Raw genomic sequence first — 19,159 nt, forward strand, 5'->3', positions numbered from 1 at the left:
TCCGCTTAATCAGAGAATGCACTAAATTATTTCGAGACGTGCACAGAATGATAACCTAATTGATTATTCTACCAATAGGATCCACGAACTTTCAAAATTAGTCTTCCTCCGCCTTATTCCTTTGAAGGTATAGGACCCTATTACGTCAGTCTTTTACCTCTTTTACTTTGATTTCATAATGTTGCTTAGTTTTTTCACAAGTGGGACTGTGAAGGGTGATATAATACAGTCTTATATAATACAGTCTTACTCCTACTTTGTGAAAGTAGAAATGTTGTCTTTCTTAATACAATTTGCAAAATTCTAGCTTCAGGGCTTCATTAAATAATTACCTTCCCTTCCTTTCATTATAAGACACAAAACAAATGCTATGTTTCAACATCAAGCTTTTGGAAAATCAAATTGTCTTTTATTAGAATTTGGATCCGATAATGTTGCTCTGCAATAAGCTCTAGACCATCCGAAGATAATGCCAATGAAGTTTTCCTGACAAAAACCAAACGCTGCAACTGTATTCTCATTATATCTAATCCTATGTCCTGAAAAAAGTTGTCTTACCACAATTTATGCTCTTCCAACAACCAAAGAGTATATGCTACTATCTAAGTATCCTATGATATGCTTTCTATGTGTCGTTGCAATATTTGGTATATCAATATTTTCGAAAAAAGATATTTCTAAGTTGATTTTACTTTAATTTATGTTCTGTCAATATCAAAATTCAATTTGGACTTCTAAAATGATATGTGCTCCTATGTTTACAAGTAATTCTGAGTTGTACTATTAAACATAGTAGCACAATAAGTATACCCGGCAACTTGCATACCAATCAATAGTTGTTTTCTCGGTCACAGCTATGTTGATTTTGGCATAGTTTTAATGCTGAAGTGGGCTAAGATGGTGTAGAAGGATGCAAGAGATGTCAGTTTGACAGTAATTATCAGTTTACGGGGATGCTACAAATTACTGGACAAGAAACTACAAACTACTGGACACGAAACACCTAGATAGAGTGGCTCAGATGAAACTTCGTTGTAAGGTGGAAGAAAATGATTGTGATAATGGTTCTAACTAAAATTTTCTTTACTGGAGTTTGTTTTGTGTGAGAAGTGAAATGCCATCTTCAAATCTCAACTACTACAGATCACCTATGACGTGGTTAGTGTCATTCATTTTGGAATGTGTGCTACAACTACATTCACCTCTTACTGAAAGAAAAGGTTTAATTAGGCATATTTATCTGCAGTTGCTGAATATTGGGCCTAGAGTACCATGGAAGTGTTATGTTTGAGAATGAAGCAAGACTAAAAGCAAAATTTATTGTCTGGATGCACCTCCAAAACAGGTTACTCCAGATAAATTGCTAAAGTGAGGAGTGATGGTTGATCCTATGTGCAGCTTATGCCAAAGACAACCAAAGACGAGATAATTTGTTCATGAGTCCAGCTGAAATACATGTTGGCTACTGCAGCTATTTAAATCTAGAATTCAAGCATCTGTAGCATAGATCATTGACAAATTGAACCAGCTACATTATCATTGTATGATCTCGTTATTTATCCTTCTACCAAGTTAAAAATGTACCAAAATAACTTTGTTCCACAGATAAATGTATATTGTATATCATGTTAGTAATATTTAGTTTAATGGGATATCCTTTTATTTGGATATTCCTACTTAGCAATTGAACCACTGTGAAAGCGACAATCTGTGGGATCCATTTTACAAAACTGTTAGAGAAATGTCGGTGCATAGCACGAGCACGGGCCATCTAGTTTAATAATAAGCTAAATATTACAAACTAGGTTAAATATTATCATTGAAAAAGAACGATTTTTACAACTTCTTTTCTTGGAGATTCTTAAAATATGACTAATATTTGCAAAATAATCGATGGCGTAGCTGCAATTTAAAAATACATTATCGGAAAAAAAATTTTATGACACTTGTTCAATTTTTAAATTTCATATATTTTCAATTTATTTAAATTACAATTTACCCCAAATAATTTAAGTGCGAATATCAAAATTTTTTGAATTTATTTTTTTATTTCTAAGAATGAATAATAAAGTTTTGTAAAGAAAATAAACAAAACTATAGAATGTGAAGGGTATTTTTGTAATAAATAATATTTTTTTTTAGAAATATTGCAATACATGTTATTTTTAATACATTAAATCAAACACTGGATAAAAAATAAATTCAACACTTTTAATCTCAATACTATTAATTTTAACATTGCTAATACACTCTACTCAATAGTATTCTTATACACTCTATCAAATGACCTCTTAATACAAGATAATTAAAGCATGCAACTACAAACTGAAAAATCTTAAAGGCAAAATGACCTTCTAGACTCCTATACTATGTCAGTTTTGTAAGTTGGACACTTTTACTTACATGTTTGTCATCTGGACCTTTGAACCCATTAAAAAGCAACATTTTGCACCCTTTGATCGTTGACCTTGCTTATGTGGCATTGAAATGGCCGACTAGGATAAAGAGAGTGTAGTCACTCACCTGAGGTGCGAGTGGGGGTCAATTTTTGATCAATTTTATATTAAAATAATTAAAAAAATAAAAATAATATTTAAATTAAAAAAAAATTAAAAAGGACTTTTTTTCCTCCATCTTTTTCACTTTAAAAATACTTTTAAAAATAATAATTTATAAAAAAAAATTAAAAAAACTCCTCCTTGCCCCACCCCCATCCCGTTCAGCCAACCCCCACCCCACCCATCAGCCCCCCTCCCCCGTCTAGCCACCCCCCACCGCTCACCTCCGTCCAGCTCTCCTTCCCCGTCCAGCCATGGCTACCACCCCCGTCCAGCCATGGCTACCCCTCACACCCCCGTCCACCCATGGCTGCCATTAAAATTAACGCTCCTCACAGCCCAATCTAGCCATGGCTACCATGGTCATCACCATAAAAAAGACTAGGACATCTCCTGAGACCTTAGATTCAATCAGGAATCAATTCGGTCCAACAAAAACATCAAAATAATCAAAATTATACATTTACTAACAACAAAAAATTGAAACTTTTTATACCCAATAGCTGAAACAATCAATCTTCAAAATGGATATTATGAATCTTGAATTCATAAGAAAAAATCTACAATTTTTTTCTATAATTCAACAATCTTACATACTTTTTGGTGCATTGAAAGCAGAAAAAAAAAGTCAAAACTTTTACCCTCAATACTTTGCTTAGCTGCTTCCCATCTTTCCCATTTTCAATTTTATCCTTTTTACAGTAAGTTAGATCATCGACAATACAAATTAGCAGTCTAAACTCAAAAACCAGAGCAAACATCGTCGATTATGACGAAAAATGAGTTTGATTAGCAGCCAAAACTTAAAACCCAGATCAGAAATCGTTAATTATGAAAGAAAATTGAGTGTAATTGTAAAGAAAAGAAGAAGGAGAAGAGAGTAGGAAAAAAAAGAAAGAAAGAAGGAGAATAGGAAATGGGAAAAGAGAAAGAAAAAGGGGAAGAGAGAGGGAACAAAGAGGAAGGGGGGTCGTTTTTTTTTTTTTTTTAAATTTATTTATTTAATTTAATATTTAATATTTTTTATATATAAAAATGACGTATAATGACATGACAGTTGAAGTGGGAGAGTGTGTTACACTCATAAAAAAAGTGTGTAAAATCTTACTGTTTTGCAGGTTCAGGACACCAGATGGCAAACATTTTAGTAGAAGTATCTAACTTACAAAACCGACATAGTGCAGGGATCTTGAAGGTCATTTTGTCAATCTTAAATAGTAAAACTACCCTTTAATTCAATATTAATCAGTAAGACACATGATGTCCACCCCTTTGTGTTATTGCTATTTGAGCACCAAACAATGTTCCTCTTCTCGCACTTTTAAACCATTATGGCAAGGAAAAAAAATTGATTTAGAAGAAGAAAAAAAGGACAAAAATTGAATCATAAATATCAGTAAATTCGTCATCCTAAATAATAAGCTCTTCTTATAAATATTAATATATTCTTATCTGCAGCTATTTCTTAATAATTTCTTATACTTTGTACCTCTACAAAGATATGACTTTTTGAGTGCTTTACTCCAAACTATATGGTACAATATTTTTTTGGTTAACTATATGGTACAATATTAAGAAAAAGAAAGTGAAAAGAAGTTCAAAAGACACACTTTGAATAATTTACGGATCAAAATTGAAATATAACAACTCGGGGACTAAAATTGTTACTTCCCCTTTACTTATTGCTTTACGATTTCCAAGGGGGTAGTTGGAGATTACTTTTCTACTTGTTGGCAATGAGATTATGCATGTTAGTTGCATATTTTAAATAATTACTTCCTTGTTTTAATTTGTAATTTAGTTTTGACTTGATATAATATTTAAACAAGTAAAAGAGATTTTTAAATTTTATAATTTTAAATTAAAATATGTAGTGTGTGCTAAAATGTCTAAGATATATAAAAGGTATTAAAATATCATTTAATTTTATGATCTTATAATTTTTAATATAAAAAAATAAAATTAAAATATTTTGAAATAGCTAAAATGGAAAGTAAAACAAATAAATTAAAATAGAGAGTAATCTTTAAAATATTTAGTCAACTAATATGTAACAATATGCACAATGGTCTGATATGGTAATTTATTTAAGAAATAGTTCCTCTTTCTTATTTTAGTGGAACATATTTTATTTTACATGATTAAAAAATTATAAATTAAGTATATTAATGATATTCATTGAGTAAATGAATGAACATTGAAATTATAATTGTTATACTCGTAGTTGTAGGGATAAAATAAAAAAAAATTATTATTTATATTTTAATTTAATAAGTGATCAACTAATATAGAATAATTATTTTTAATAGAATAATCAACTAAAATGAAAGTGAAGAAGTAAAATACTAATAATGTATAAGAAAATTCTTTAGAAACTACGCGCGTACGCAGTCAACCGGTCACCAACCCACCTACTATTTCTACGCAATGCCGCCGTATCCATTTAGCTTTTGCAAATGATTCAAAATTTGTCATTCTTATCTTTGATCCCATTACGTTTTCAAAGTTGTTGAGCTCTTCTTTGTATCCAAACAAGATTCTCCAGCCCCCCATTACTAAAATCACTTACATATCTTTCCCTAACCTACTCAACAACAAATACATTTCCTCATTCATTTATTCTTTAATCCTTACAAGTGGATTATGTTTCCATCTTGCATATAAATAGTACTCAACCAACCCAATCTACATTATTCCTATTACCATTTTTTTGTAAAGAAGATTAAAGGCTTTTAACCCATTCTTTGATTCTTGATTGGTTTGTGGCGGGGAATAAATGGGTAGTGTTGGATTGTTGAAGAATTCCGCCATGGTTTGTGCTCCATTAATGGCCCCATCAGTGGAGCAATTAGTTCATGATATGCTTATCGCAAAATCACAAGGTGCAGATTTAGTTGAGATTAGACTTGATGCTATCCACAACTTCCAACCCCACAAAGATCTTCAACTCCTCCTCAGAAATAAGCCACTTCCCGTACTCATTCTTTACAGGTATATATTAAGCTTCATTTATTTTCTTTTTCCCTTTTATTGTTGAAATGATTCCGTTCTCTTTCTGTTGATTAATAATCCCATTCTACTATCATTTGCAAAAACTGAATTCCCTCTTCCACACAATCACTCACTTATGAGAATATTGTTTTGCACTAAAAAGAAAAAAGAATGGACTAACGTTTCAGGGGAGGGGCCACAATTTTTGTTCAAATTAAGACTTTGTTGGGAAAAAAAAAGTTGTGAAATGTTAACGTAAGTTGTCAGAAAGATCGATTAGTTTGTTGGTTGATAACTTCTTTCGATTGATACAGTCCACGCCCAAGTGGATGCCATGTTTCATTTCCTGTTTTGTTTGGTAACGGAGAATAGAGAGAAAATGTAGGAATTATCTATTCTTTAAAGTAGTTTGGTATGTAAATTAAATTATTTTAAAATTATAATTTTCGGATTATTTTATACTATATGAGAGGTGGTCTAAAATAGTCTTATTACTAATGAGATAAAATGAGTAATATCAAGACTAAATTTGATATAACTTCATACCATATTTAATTAATGATATAAATATTCACAGTTATCATCAAAATTAATCCACAGGTTCTATAAATATTTGAGGGGAAGCAAAAATATTTTCTCCATTTTATTTTACTAGATTCATATTTACTTCGCATATTTCTTAAGAAAATATTAATTAAAAATGTATTTTATCAAGCTAACCTTATTAATGATACTTTGAAATTCTAAATCTGACTACTAGTACTATATTATGTAGTTAGCACGCTTGACCAAGTTTATTTTTTTCAAAAGTGCTTATCTTTTTCACAAATGTACTTATTTTAAAAATTTGAGGTGTTTAATCAAGCTTATGAAAGAAAATAAGTGCTTTTGAAGGTTACAACAACAACAACAACAACATACTCAGTGTATTCCCACCTAGTGGGGTCTGGGGAGGGTAGAGTGTACGCAGACCATACCACTAACTCAAGAGAAGTAGAGAGGCTATTTCCGATAGACCTCCGGCTTAGGACCAATAACAGTATAACCAATACAAAAGCGTTTATAAACAAGTATGGTACACAAAACAAACTAACAGTGTAACAAACACAAAAGATAAGTGCATAATAAACTAGTACGGGATGCAAAAAAGCCAACACCACTAGCCCCAAAAACTACAGCCACAACACTACGAACCAGAAACTCCAGACCTAAAGGAGCACTCCTCTATTACTACCGTCGCGCTTCCACCCCCTAACCCTCTACCCTAATCTGCGTCCTCCATACCTTCCTATCAAGGGTCATATCCTCTGTAAGCTGTAATTGCTCCATATTATACCTAATCACCTCCCTCCAATATTTTTTCGGTCTACTTCTAGCCTGCCTAAAATTATCCATAGCCAGAGTCTCACACCTCCACACTAGAGTATCAACGCACCCTCCTCATCACATGCCCGAACCAATGTAGCCTCACTTTTCGCAACTTATCCTCCACTGAGGCAACTCCCATCTTCTCCCGAATAATCTCATTCCTCACTCTATCTTTCCTGGTATGTCCACACATCCATCGCAACATTCGCATCTCTGCCACCTATACCTTTTGGATGTGGGAGTTCTTAACTGACCAACACTCCGCTTCATACAACATAGCTGTTCGGACTACCACTCTGTAGAACTTACCTTTAAGCTTCGGGGGCACCTTTTTATCACAAAGGACTCCCGAAGCGAGCCTCTACTTCAACCATCCTGCCCCAATACGATGCGTGACATCCTCGTATTAATTTTTTATAAAAATAATTTTTTATAAATTTAAAAAGTATTTTTTTATTTAAAAGTACTTTTTTAAAAAATATTTTTGAGAAAAATATACTTAAAAGCAGTTTTAAAAGTTTGATCAAAAGTATTAATTGCTACTGAAAAGTGTTTTTTAAATTTACTGGTCAAACACAATTTCTATCAAAAAAGTTGATTCTAAAAGTTTGACCATATAAATTATTAATATTAAAAATAGTATGAGAAAAAAATAAATAATATTTATTATATGTCATCTAGGTATTAAAAAATTAATAATATTTAATAAATAATAAAATAGATATAAATAATAAATTAATTCTTGATATTTTAAATTAATAGGACATCTTATATGAGACCCATTTAAAAAAATTCACAAGTATGTTTGCTCCATAATTTTACTATATTACCTCTAATTAATTATTGTAAGATATTTACATATAAGAAAATTAATAATATTTAATTAAAAAAGGTAAAATAGACATTTATGACATGTTTACTTCAGCTGCTTCAACCATAATTTTACCCCTAATTAATTATTATAAGTTATTTAGGTATTAAAAATTTGATAATATTTAATAAAAATAAAATTGACATAAAATGATAAATTAATGCTTGATGTTTTAAATTAACACGATATCTTATATGAGACTCGTTTAGTTTTTTTTCACAAATATTTTCTTATAGTAATTTTGTTATATCACTTCTAATTAGGTATTATAAGTCACTTAGGACATATCCGCTTCGCTGCTTCAATTATAAAATTTGGTTGACTTTTGAATTTATTTCAGTGCTACTTAAATTGGACTAGAAGAAAAAGTATTATAAATCATAATAATTAAAAACTTAAATTATTTTAAGAATATAATTGACTATCAATGCCATAAAAATTTGGATAAGGAGAGTAACATATATTATTTAAAAATTACATAAAAAATATTATAAATTTCAATAGCTAACAATTTAAAATATTTTAAAACATATTAAGAATCTGATTGATTATCTATATTATATTTGTGTCATATAAATTCGGGATAATTTTGGCATTTTATAATTTGCATGTTTCATTATTTTAATTTAGTAATTTGTTGATGTAAATAATATTTTCGAATTTAACATATTTTGAAAATTTAGTACTTTGTTTATCTTAATTTGTTTATTTTATTTTGGTAAAATATTATATATTTAAAAATTATGCAAAAAAAAATTATAAGTCATAACTATTAACATCTTATAATATTTTAAAAACATATAGTAAAAACATGATTGACTTTTGAAATTCTAATAGTATCACATAAGTTGCGATAAAGTAAGTAACATAAATTATTTGAATTACATTAAAAGATACTAAAATCACAAAGATTAACAACTTAAAATATTTTAAAAAATATATTAGTAAAAAAAAATTAATTAACTCACTAAATTTTAAAATTGGAACAAAGCGAGTTAGATAAATTTACTAAATTATATAAAAGATACTATAATCACAATGATTAACAACTTAAATTATTTAAAAATTTATATTAATAAAAATTTTACTAACACTTAAAATGCTATTTGTGCTACATAAATTAAGATAACATAAATAATATATATTGGGCCTGTGCTGGCACGGACTACGGTATCTAGTTTTTTAATTAGGGCCAAGTAGAGTACTAACTTTTCCTAACACAAAAAATGGAAACTCTTACGGTAAATATTTAGCAACTATTTCAGACCAATTCTCATAACATAAATAATTTTTTTTTTTGTCATTTTCTCGGAGAAAGTTTCAAACTTCCACCCTCATTTATTTATCATATTTTTTTTTGTTCTTTTTTAAAATTCTTTATAGCTAAATTTTTTTTAATGTGTTTTATTTGAATAAAATATGATAAAATTATTTAAATAGTTCTTTCAAAGTGAAGGCATATTTACAAGTAAAGAAGAATCTTATCAGCTCAGTTAATTATATGCATTTTCATAAGATTCAATTTTTCATATTATAATCTCATTCTCTACTTTGAAAAAACAAATAATAATTACAAATGGACACAACAAAGTTTGTGAAACGTAGACATTTGGGAAGGGTATTCGATGATTAGAAAAGAAAAATGTTCACTTAAAATTTCCTTCAAATCATTTCATTAGTTGAATTAAGAATATTCTAGATGGGATATTAATTACTCTCTAGATTTTAATTTGTTTGTTTTATTGTTTTAAATATATCTAAAGAAATGATGGTTTTTATTTTTTGCAACATTTAAATTTCAATATTTCACAATAACTTGTTTAAATCACAATTTAAATGAAGTATTTTGTTGCATTATACACATATCTAGTTTAAAATTACAAAATTAAATAACATTTGATACATTACACATATATATTTAGTTTAAGAGCATAATATTCAAAAGTTTTTTTAATTTTTTTTTATGAAATTTGATTAAATTAAGATATTTTGTAAAAAATAAAATTATGTTCTACTTGAATAGATTGTCCATACCACATGAATTAAATTAAAAAACAAAATTATTATTATTGTTATTATTAAATTATACATTCAAATAAATATTTGATTTTAAATTATCTGAAATTTGCAATGTTACACCACTAATTTAAAATTATAATCAAACTAACAATACAAATGTATCGGAGGAAATCTTTTTTGACACGAGGCCAACTAAATGGGAATGAAAACAAAGAGTGTGTTTAGTAGGAAGGAAAACATATGTGAAAAATATTTTTCAGTTTTTTCATGTTTGATTGGTTTAAATATTTTGAAAAATATTTTTCAAATCGACTTATTTTTCTCAAATTTAAGAAAATTGACTTCCCTTCAAAAGTAAGAAAACCATTTCTCGAAATTCTTCTCCATCCTCTCTCTCAAGTTGAAATGTTCATTCAATTTTCAAAATCAACCATCCCTATGTCAACCCCAATTCCCGACCACCTACATCCTATTTTTTTTTCTTACCTCATTCCTTACTCTAACCTCTAACCAACCTCCACTCGCCTTAAAAAAATATTAATTTTCATCCCCTATTCGACCCACCCTCCTCCCCTCCCCTCCATGCCCCCTCTCCTCTGATACGAATCGACCCACGAGGACTCGAATCTAAGACACGAAAAATAAAGATAGAAGGATAGATTAACCAAGATTGGAAGATAGACACGAAATTGATAGCAAAAGGGCAATTAAAGGATGTATCAAATCCTAAAACCTCCCTTAATGACTATCAATAGGCACCTAACTCTTACAGTGACCACAAGAGCATTGAATCGCCCTTACAACCAACGTTTCTAAACAAGGTTCAACAAATGCTTTTTCAAGCACTCAAACACTCCCATGGAGTCTCATGAATACATCATATAAAAATTATCATCCAAAAATTAAGAAAATAAGCCTAGCTACCAAACATTTATAGTTTGGCTAGATATTACATAATTAGGGCCCAAAAGTGACCCAAATGTAAGAAAAGACTCATTAGGGGCTGTTTTGACCCGCTCTTGAAATACTAGAGTGGATACAAGTGCCTTGGGCGCATGACCCTTCTAAGAGGCTTTCGAGCCTCATTTTGCACTCCTTCGACTTCGCCAAAGTCCTTTGACCCTCTTTAATAGTAATTTTCCTCCATGTGACATTTTTTAAAAGCACTAAGGAGCCGTTAAGCACCTCGAGCATCATACGTATCTCATCCAAAGGTTCGGAGGTAATTTGGCTTGTATCATCCCCTCCTTCTTGAAAAGGATTCGACCTCGAATCCAAACCTTTCAAACCAAAAGAAGAACAAACAAATACAACATCCTCATGACATGAGGGTTATGGTTAAAACAAATAATCATAACATCATGCCAAGGTTGCACACACTTAAGATATAACCAAGGATCCCTTGTTTTGCACATTAGAAACTTATCAAAGAATGCACAAAGGGGTTGGCTATGGGTTTCATCAACAGATAAGGAAACCACAAAGGCCATAATGGCATCAAATAGTTCAAAGGGTAAGACTACCTTCACCTTAGGAGCCTTAAGACACGATTGTTTCTTTACCTCTTCAAGAGACCACATCAAGAGTGGTGCCTCAATTGGTTTTAAAGTCCACAAGACCTATATAGCATTGTTATTCAAACAAGTAGACCAACCAATAAGTTTCCTACCTCTACATAAAACAAATCCAAGAATAACATGGATATCATCATAAGCAAAGAGGTAGTATTAGAAGGAATCAATTGTAAAAGCATCATCCAAGGTGCTATTATCTATAAGAAGGTGATTTGGCTCAAAAGACATAGCATATACTGCACACAAGGATGGAATCAAAGCATTTAAGCACATATGGCTTTTTCCTTTCAAACAACTTCCCAAAGAAAATAAATTCATTAATGGGGTCATGCCCTTAATAGTTTGTTTATCTCTATTAACAAAGGTAAGCATGCTCCCAAGATCCCCACATACTTCAAATTGTCCAACCCTATGAAGGTGACAAGAAGTCCTTAGCATCCATGGGCTCTTCATCAAACAAATAATCGACTTGGCATCCACAAGTTGGAATTCACACAATTTAAGCGCAAGTGTGTCAAGCAAAGATGCAAGTTTATAAGCAACACCCAAAGGAGATAATGACACATTTGCTCTCGGGTTCTTAAGAATGATACCACCTTGGAGAAGGAGGTCATCAATTTCACTCAAGCATTGAAGAAGGGTATCACATAAATGGAATTCATCCAAAGTAGTTTCAAGAAAAGACTCTCTTCTTGACCTATAAGTAGTGGAACCTTGGTCAAGAATGGAAACACATAATGGTGAACTATCTTGGGGCTTTTCACTACTTCCCTTCTTTAAAAACCCTTTATCTTGGTTGGAGTTCTTTCCCTTTCACAATGTTGGTCCCTTAAGTGGATTGTGAATCCCCAAGAAAAACTTTTCATCATAGGGAAGGATACCAACACCTTCATTCAAACTTTGCTTGTCATGTGAACCAAGCAATAAGTTGGGTTTGCCATAATCACCATATCCAAATTTGACACCGAGGTCAAATGGAAAGAGTGTCCATAGACATGGGTCTAGACAACACTCTTTTTCTCCACTAGCTTCACCCAAACTAAAAGATATACTCTTTTTATTAGCATAAATATCATTAAAATCAAAGGGAGAGTAGAGAAAGGTATCAGTCAAGTCAACTTCAACTAAGGTGCCCTCATGCACGTACTCACTATTAGATTCAAAATCATCACCATGAGTATTCTCATCAATAAGGTCACACAAAGTAGAAGAGGAAGCAATTTCAAAACAATTGATACTTTCTCTTTCAATGGAGGAATCCTCGGCACATACCACCACTAATATCAAAAGGATTATTACTTAGGCCTTCACAAGAAGTAAGCAATTCATTCTTATAAATATCAAGCAAGGGTGAGGTGTCATATAAAGGATCACATCCACAATCATTTTCTAAGAAACAATCACTTATTGGGTTTCTTAAAGATTCAAGCAAATCAAAGTTATCATCACCCAATTAATTATTCCTTTTCAAGACTTCACATTCCTTTCTCTTAAGAGTACTCTCATCTCCCAAGAAGAGATTTTCATCTTTAGAAGGAATGTTGTCACACCATAGTGGGTTGTCATATGGAATATATCCCTCAAGATGAGCTTTATCAACAATGTTATCCATTCCATTCGGTAATTCACTGGGAGTGAGCTCATCATCTTCAAATAAGATATTATTCTTAAAGAAAGAAGGATCTATCCATGAAGAGGATGTAGAACGTGCAAGTTCATTCTCTAAAAGACCATTATCAAATGGCAAAAATGTTTCAAGCACATGATCATCCCTATGAGCCAAGCAAGCATTAGGATCTTCACTAAAAGACAAGCTTAAAGGGTCACTCGTATTTTCTCAACCAATATTCTCAATTTCATCACTCACTTGAGGTTCTCTAATCACATTACACACATTCTCATGTGATGGACTAGTTTCACACACAAGTTGATCAACACAATTTACATAAGATGATGTACTATCATCCAACACAATGGTTTCAAGTTTCAACACTAGGTGGATACAAATTGATCTTACAAAAAGAGTCAATTCAATCATCAATAGGATGAACTAGTGTATCCACACTCACAATATGTACATCATCATCAAAAGGTAAAGAATCATTAGACTCACATGCAGGTAATCTACTTATCACACTCGATGGGATACTAGCCACATAATCATCATTTTCATGCACAAGAGTGTAAGAGTTAGCTATTTTACCTTGAAGTTCTTAAGCACATTCTTCTTTACCTTGGTATGAAGGTCATCCACAAGATTTAGATTCAATTAAAATTTCCCTCGTCAAGTCTTCAAAGGGAATCTTCTCCTTTAGCACTTGTTTTCTTCCGCTTGACATGTTGTTACCTACACACATGTCCTTATTAAAAGAAGGAAAAATAATATTAGCTCTGGTTGGTTGCAACCCCCTTACTTCACTCCTCACAACCTTTCCTTTTTCCTCTCTTAGGTTGCACCTTGCACTACCTTACTCCTCTCAATCTTTTGTCTCTCAATTTCTTTTGCCTTGGAGTAAGTGATCACATTGCCTTGAGATTTGAGAAGGGTAGGTGGAAAGAGATGGTTTCTCCATTGGTCTAATACAATTTGAGGCCAATTATGCACATTTGTAATCTTATGTTGTGCAAACCAATCGGCACCCAAGCATAAGTGTCCACATTCCAAGGGGATTATGTCACACCATACCTCCCCAAAGTACCCATCTCGGGTGAAGGAAACCTTTACGCTCTCAAAGACTATATAGCCTTCCATGACGTATGGGAAATACTTGGACACTCGAGGTATTCCTAGATAATCAAACATAAGAGGAGTTATGTAGTTTGCGTGAAACCAATCATCAAGTATAAGAACACATCTCGGAACTCCAGAAATCTCTACCCATCTTGAACATGGTTGTCTTCTTGGATCACTATTATAAAGCTTTGTATAACCCTTTGGCACATAGATTGGCCTCAAGAACTCTTTCAAGGCACCCCAAGTTTGGATAGGAGTCCTTGCAAGTTTACACCATGCTAAAGTCGGACCTTGAATGTACTTAAGGGCATATGTAGCTTGTTCGGCTTCACTCATAGCATAATCCTTGAAGACTCTTTCATATTGCCATTCCCAATCAAGGTAAACTTCAGGATCCCGTTCTCCTTTAAAGATAGATATAGTAGGAAGATATTGACTACTACTATACCCTTCATTCATACCTTGGTTCCCGCTTCCACACATTTGATCATGGCTATATTCATAGCCCCCATAATCTCCATCTTCGTCATAGCCATAACATTCTTCACCACAATCATAGTCTCCTATGCCGTAGTCATAATTATTCGAGGCTATCGAAGACATGTTCCCCTTCTATCACCTTGTACCTACAAAATGGACAAAAGAGATTAGTAGTAAAAGCTCCTCACCAACACTCGTATTAAACTCACCTTTGTGATCCTCACAATTGGAGCGGCAAATGTTGAAAGTTGCTTATACTCCGATAGTCAATAAGGTGTCAATCACTACTTTGCGGACGGAATGAATTCTTGTTTGACCGACTCAAGACAAAATAAAATCTACTTACGAACTAGAATCAAAGAAGTTACGATGAATTAAAATGAGAAAAGCACACAAAGAAAAGGACGGCGAAAGAAAACAGACTCAAAACTAATCAATCAACTTAGTAGATGAGTTACTAGTTGATGAGCAGTTTAAGAATCAAAGAAGAGATTCAAGAATCAAGAAATTGAAACTAAGAATCAAAACTTGAGCAATGGAGTTTTTAAAGTGTTGAGATGAGTTTCGAGGCTTGAATTTGTGTTGCAAAAGTGTTGGTATTCATTTGGGAACTTGAATTTGGTGTTGGAAAAGTGTTGATATTCATTTGGGAACTTGAATTTGGTGTTGGAAAAGGGTTGATATTTATATGAAAACTTGAATTGGTGTTGTTGGATTTGATCCATGTCACAAAGGAGTGATCTGCATTGGGGCAGCCTGCTCCAGCAGATGGAAAGCAGGTGCAAGGCACTTTGGACACATGTGGAAGGCAGGCTGGATGCAGGAGGCTTTTGCTCACTGCCTTGACCTGCGTTGGGTCTGTGGCAGCAGGCTGGACGCACCTCAAGGGCAAGTTGGAAGCAGGTGAAGGTTTGTCCACTGGTTTGGCCTGCGGCTGACCTACTGGGAGCAGTTCAGGCGCACATCAGGTGCACCTCACCCGTCCAAGACAGCCTCCAAGGATACTTTGTACCTTCAAATGGTCCCTATTTGTCCTCTCTTTAGGAATATTCCCTTGAATCTTCAAAAATATTCTTGTACAAGCACTTTTGTACACCTTTTTCTTTACTTTTGAGGATCAAACAACCAATTTTGGATGAACTTTCAAGGTGAAGATAACAATCTTTCCAAGAACGCCAACTTTTCCAATTTTTTCTCCTTTGCTTGGAATAAGTTGAAATTTTGTATGTAGGCACTTTTTAGCCTTCTAAACTCATTCCAATCACTATTTTGCTAAAATTCTTCACCCAACACTTCAAATCTAGCAACACACCTTAAAAATCTTGCAACACACCTTAAACTTCTTTTTTTCAAATCCAAGCTTCCAATGATTGTATATGGCTCAATTTCACTCTGATTTAGCTTGAATTTGATGTATTGACTCTAATAGTGTTAGGGAATGAAAATCTAACACACGAAACACCAAAAAGACACAAAATCTAAGACTCAAATTTTGACCTAAGACAAAAAAATGAATAGTGACTTTTTTTTGGGATTTTCGATTTTTGACACTTCTTTTTTGTTGATTTTCAAGATAACAAACCCAGGACGAGAATCGTAGAAACGATCCAAAGCTCGGCTTTGATACCAAATGATACGAATCAACCCACGAGGACTGGAATCTAAGATGCGAAAAATAAAGATAGAAGAATAGATTAACCAAGATAGGAAGATAGAAACGAAATTGATACTGAAAGGGCAATTGGAGGATGTATCAAATCCTAAAACCTTCTTGAATGACTATCAATAGGCACCTAACTCTTACGGTGACCGCAAAGGGGATTAGATCGCCCTAACAACCAACGTTTCTAAACAAGGTTCAACAAATGCTTTTCCAACCACTCAAACGCTCCCATAGAGTCTTATGAATACATCATGTAAAAATTATCATCCAAAAACTAAGGAAATAAGCCTAGCTACCAAACATTTATAGTTTGGTTGTATATTACATAATTAGAGCCTAAAAGTGACCCAAATGAAAGAAAAGACCCACTAGGGGCTATTTTGACCCGCTCTTAAAATACTAGAGCGGATCAAAAGCAGATACAAAGGGTCTTGGACGCATGACCCCTCTAAGGGGCTTTCGAGCCCCGTTCTGCACTCCTTTGGCTCTCCTTAAAGGTAATGTTCCTCCCTCTGACATCTTTTAAAAGCAATAAGGAGTCATCAAACACCTCGAGCATCATACGTATCTCATCCAAAGTTTCGAAGGCAATTGACTTGTATCACCCGTTCCCCTACACCCCCCAACCTTCCCCCCCCCCCCCTTTTTGCCCCCCCCCCCCCTCCCCAAAAAAAAAAAAATTAAAAAAAGTCAAAACTTTACCCTATTCCTACCAAATATTCTAACACCCTACCACCCATTCTAATACCCCCACCTACCGGCCCCTCTTATAAAAACAAAAAAAAAAATTAATTTTTTAATTTATTTTATAAAAATAAATTTCAAAACTTTTTTCTTACTCCACCCTTCTTGTCCTCTTCATTTTCATTATTTTTTGTTAAATATATACAAATGCTTTTAAAAGATATTTTTCTACTTGCATAACAAACACAAGAATATAAGTAAAAAAAAAACTTATTGTCCTAAAAAAAATATTTTCCTTCTTCGTATCAAACACATCCTAAAAAATATATTTTTTAAAATTAAAAATTATTATCTAAAAAATATTTTCTACTCTTTAACTAAATATTAAAATGTATTTTTTGAAAGATATTTTTTTTCTTTTATCAATCAAACACTCGAAAGTATTTTTCACTTATCAATCAAAAATAAAAATAAATAATAAATCAACTTATTTTTCATGAAAATATTTCTAGAAAAATTTTCAACGTACCAAACACACCCAAAGTGGAGATTATCTTTCCCTCTCCACTTCCTCTTAAACCAAATAAGGAAAATTGTTTCAATTCTCTTCCTCTGTTTGCTTCTACTTTTGCCTTCCTTTCTGATATTTTTTTCCTTTTCCATCTATATTCTAATGATAGACAGGCTTTCGTCTTCAAATTACATGTGTGCAGTTGTTGGGGGACTTGCACCTGAAAATAAATTCCTCTTTACAATTTTTTTTTTTTTCAAAGAAAATCCCCCTTTGAGGTAGCAATAGTTAGAAAGGGAGAATGTGGCTCATATCAATTTCTCATTTTGTGAATTTCCCTGAGTTCTTATTTAGATAGGAAACAGATAATTTTAGTTAGGCGCTGCAAAATCAAACTGTAAAATTGATCATTCAAGAATAAAATTAATTTATTGACTTATTTATGATGGGTTATTGAGTTAACAGTTGGAGAATATGTTAAAATTTTACCGTTAATGACTTATCGGTGAGATGAATTACTCAATTTTTTTATGGGAAAATGACACAAATAGCACTTCTATATGTATATTATATATCACAATGGTACAATTTTCATCCATAAATTCGTTATTTTATTTTTTTATGAACTGTATTAATATAATATTTGGATTACATCAGTATGATATATGAACTACATCTAAACTAGTGGATCAAAATGATCCAAATTATAAAATGATCATTTAGTGAAATTAAAATGGCCGATTGGCCACTTCATGCCCAATGGCCCAAATGTGGGTCAATCATTTTGGGCAAAATACATAGACGGACCCTTGAATTTTTTGAATTTTTTCGTATTGACACCTCAATTATACCATGTACCTGTTGAATATTGTAGTTATTCACAAATTATGTCAAATAAATACAAATTGCATAATTTCAGATTACATTCAGCACTGAAAGTCACTTGCCATGATATGACAATTATAATAAATGATAAAATTACACGTCATCCAAGAAAAAAAAAAGAATTTCATTTTTTTCCCTTCTTCTTTCTTAGTATTTTCTCTCTTTCCAGCATTAAAGCTTACCTTCACTCCTCCATTTTCCCACCAAGACAACACCCAACACCCACTCAAAACAGCACCCAACAGCCAAAACAACACCAAAACAACACTCAACATCCACCCAAACAACACCCAATAGCCAAAACAACACCCAACACACACATATATACAATAAGATGCAACAAAAATAAAGAAGAAACCATGCAATTCTGATTTTTTCGGTGAAAATTTCGTCGAAAAACGTCATCAACACCACCATTAATGCATAAATGACCGAAAATGGGTGGATGAATACGGGTAATGTAAGAAAAAATTAAAAAAATTTGATTGGTTGAAATTCAATCTATTTGTTGAAATTTTTTTTTCAAATTCATGCTTCACCAGTCTGCACTTAATTACACAAAATTTTCTCAAATTTTCACACCAATTTTGTCATAAATTCATTTCCAAAGATTCCTTTTTGTCGATATTTTCTAATTTCTCACGCCCATTTTATGATTAGTTTAATGCCTAAAATATAAATTTGCAATTTCTAAGAAACCTATTAGGTTATTAGGTGAAGATAGATTATAAATATATGGTGGTGGACTTGTGGTAAAGTGCAGCTTATAAAGAGGAAAAAGAGACTTTATTTTAAAAACAAAAAATAATGAGAAAGAAGAG

The 19,159-nt window shown here is 32.3% G+C and overlaps 1 protein-coding gene across 1 annotated transcript in view; it reads left to right on the top strand.

Moving 5' to 3' along the window:
- Nucleotides 1–4,931: 4,931 nt before the first annotated feature.
- Nucleotides 4,932–19,159, top strand: part of LOC107845710 (bifunctional 3-dehydroquinate dehydratase/shikimate dehydrogenase, chloroplastic) — a 59,501-nt gene continuing 45,273 nt past the window's right edge. The window contains exon 1 of the mRNA XM_016690171.2: nucleotides 4,932–5,549. Within this exon, the coding sequence (XP_016545657.2) occupies nucleotides 5,335–5,549 (215 nt within the window). The 5' untranslated portion in view covers nucleotides 4,932–5,334. The remainder of the gene's footprint in view (nucleotides 5,550–19,159) is intronic.

The sequence above is a fragment of the Capsicum annuum genome, chromosome 10 (genome assembly GCF_002878395.1).
Source record: "Capsicum annuum cultivar UCD-10X-F1 chromosome 10, UCD10Xv1.1, whole genome shotgun sequence".
Classification (NCBI taxonomy): Eukaryota; Viridiplantae; Streptophyta; class Magnoliopsida; order Solanales; family Solanaceae; genus Capsicum; species Capsicum annuum.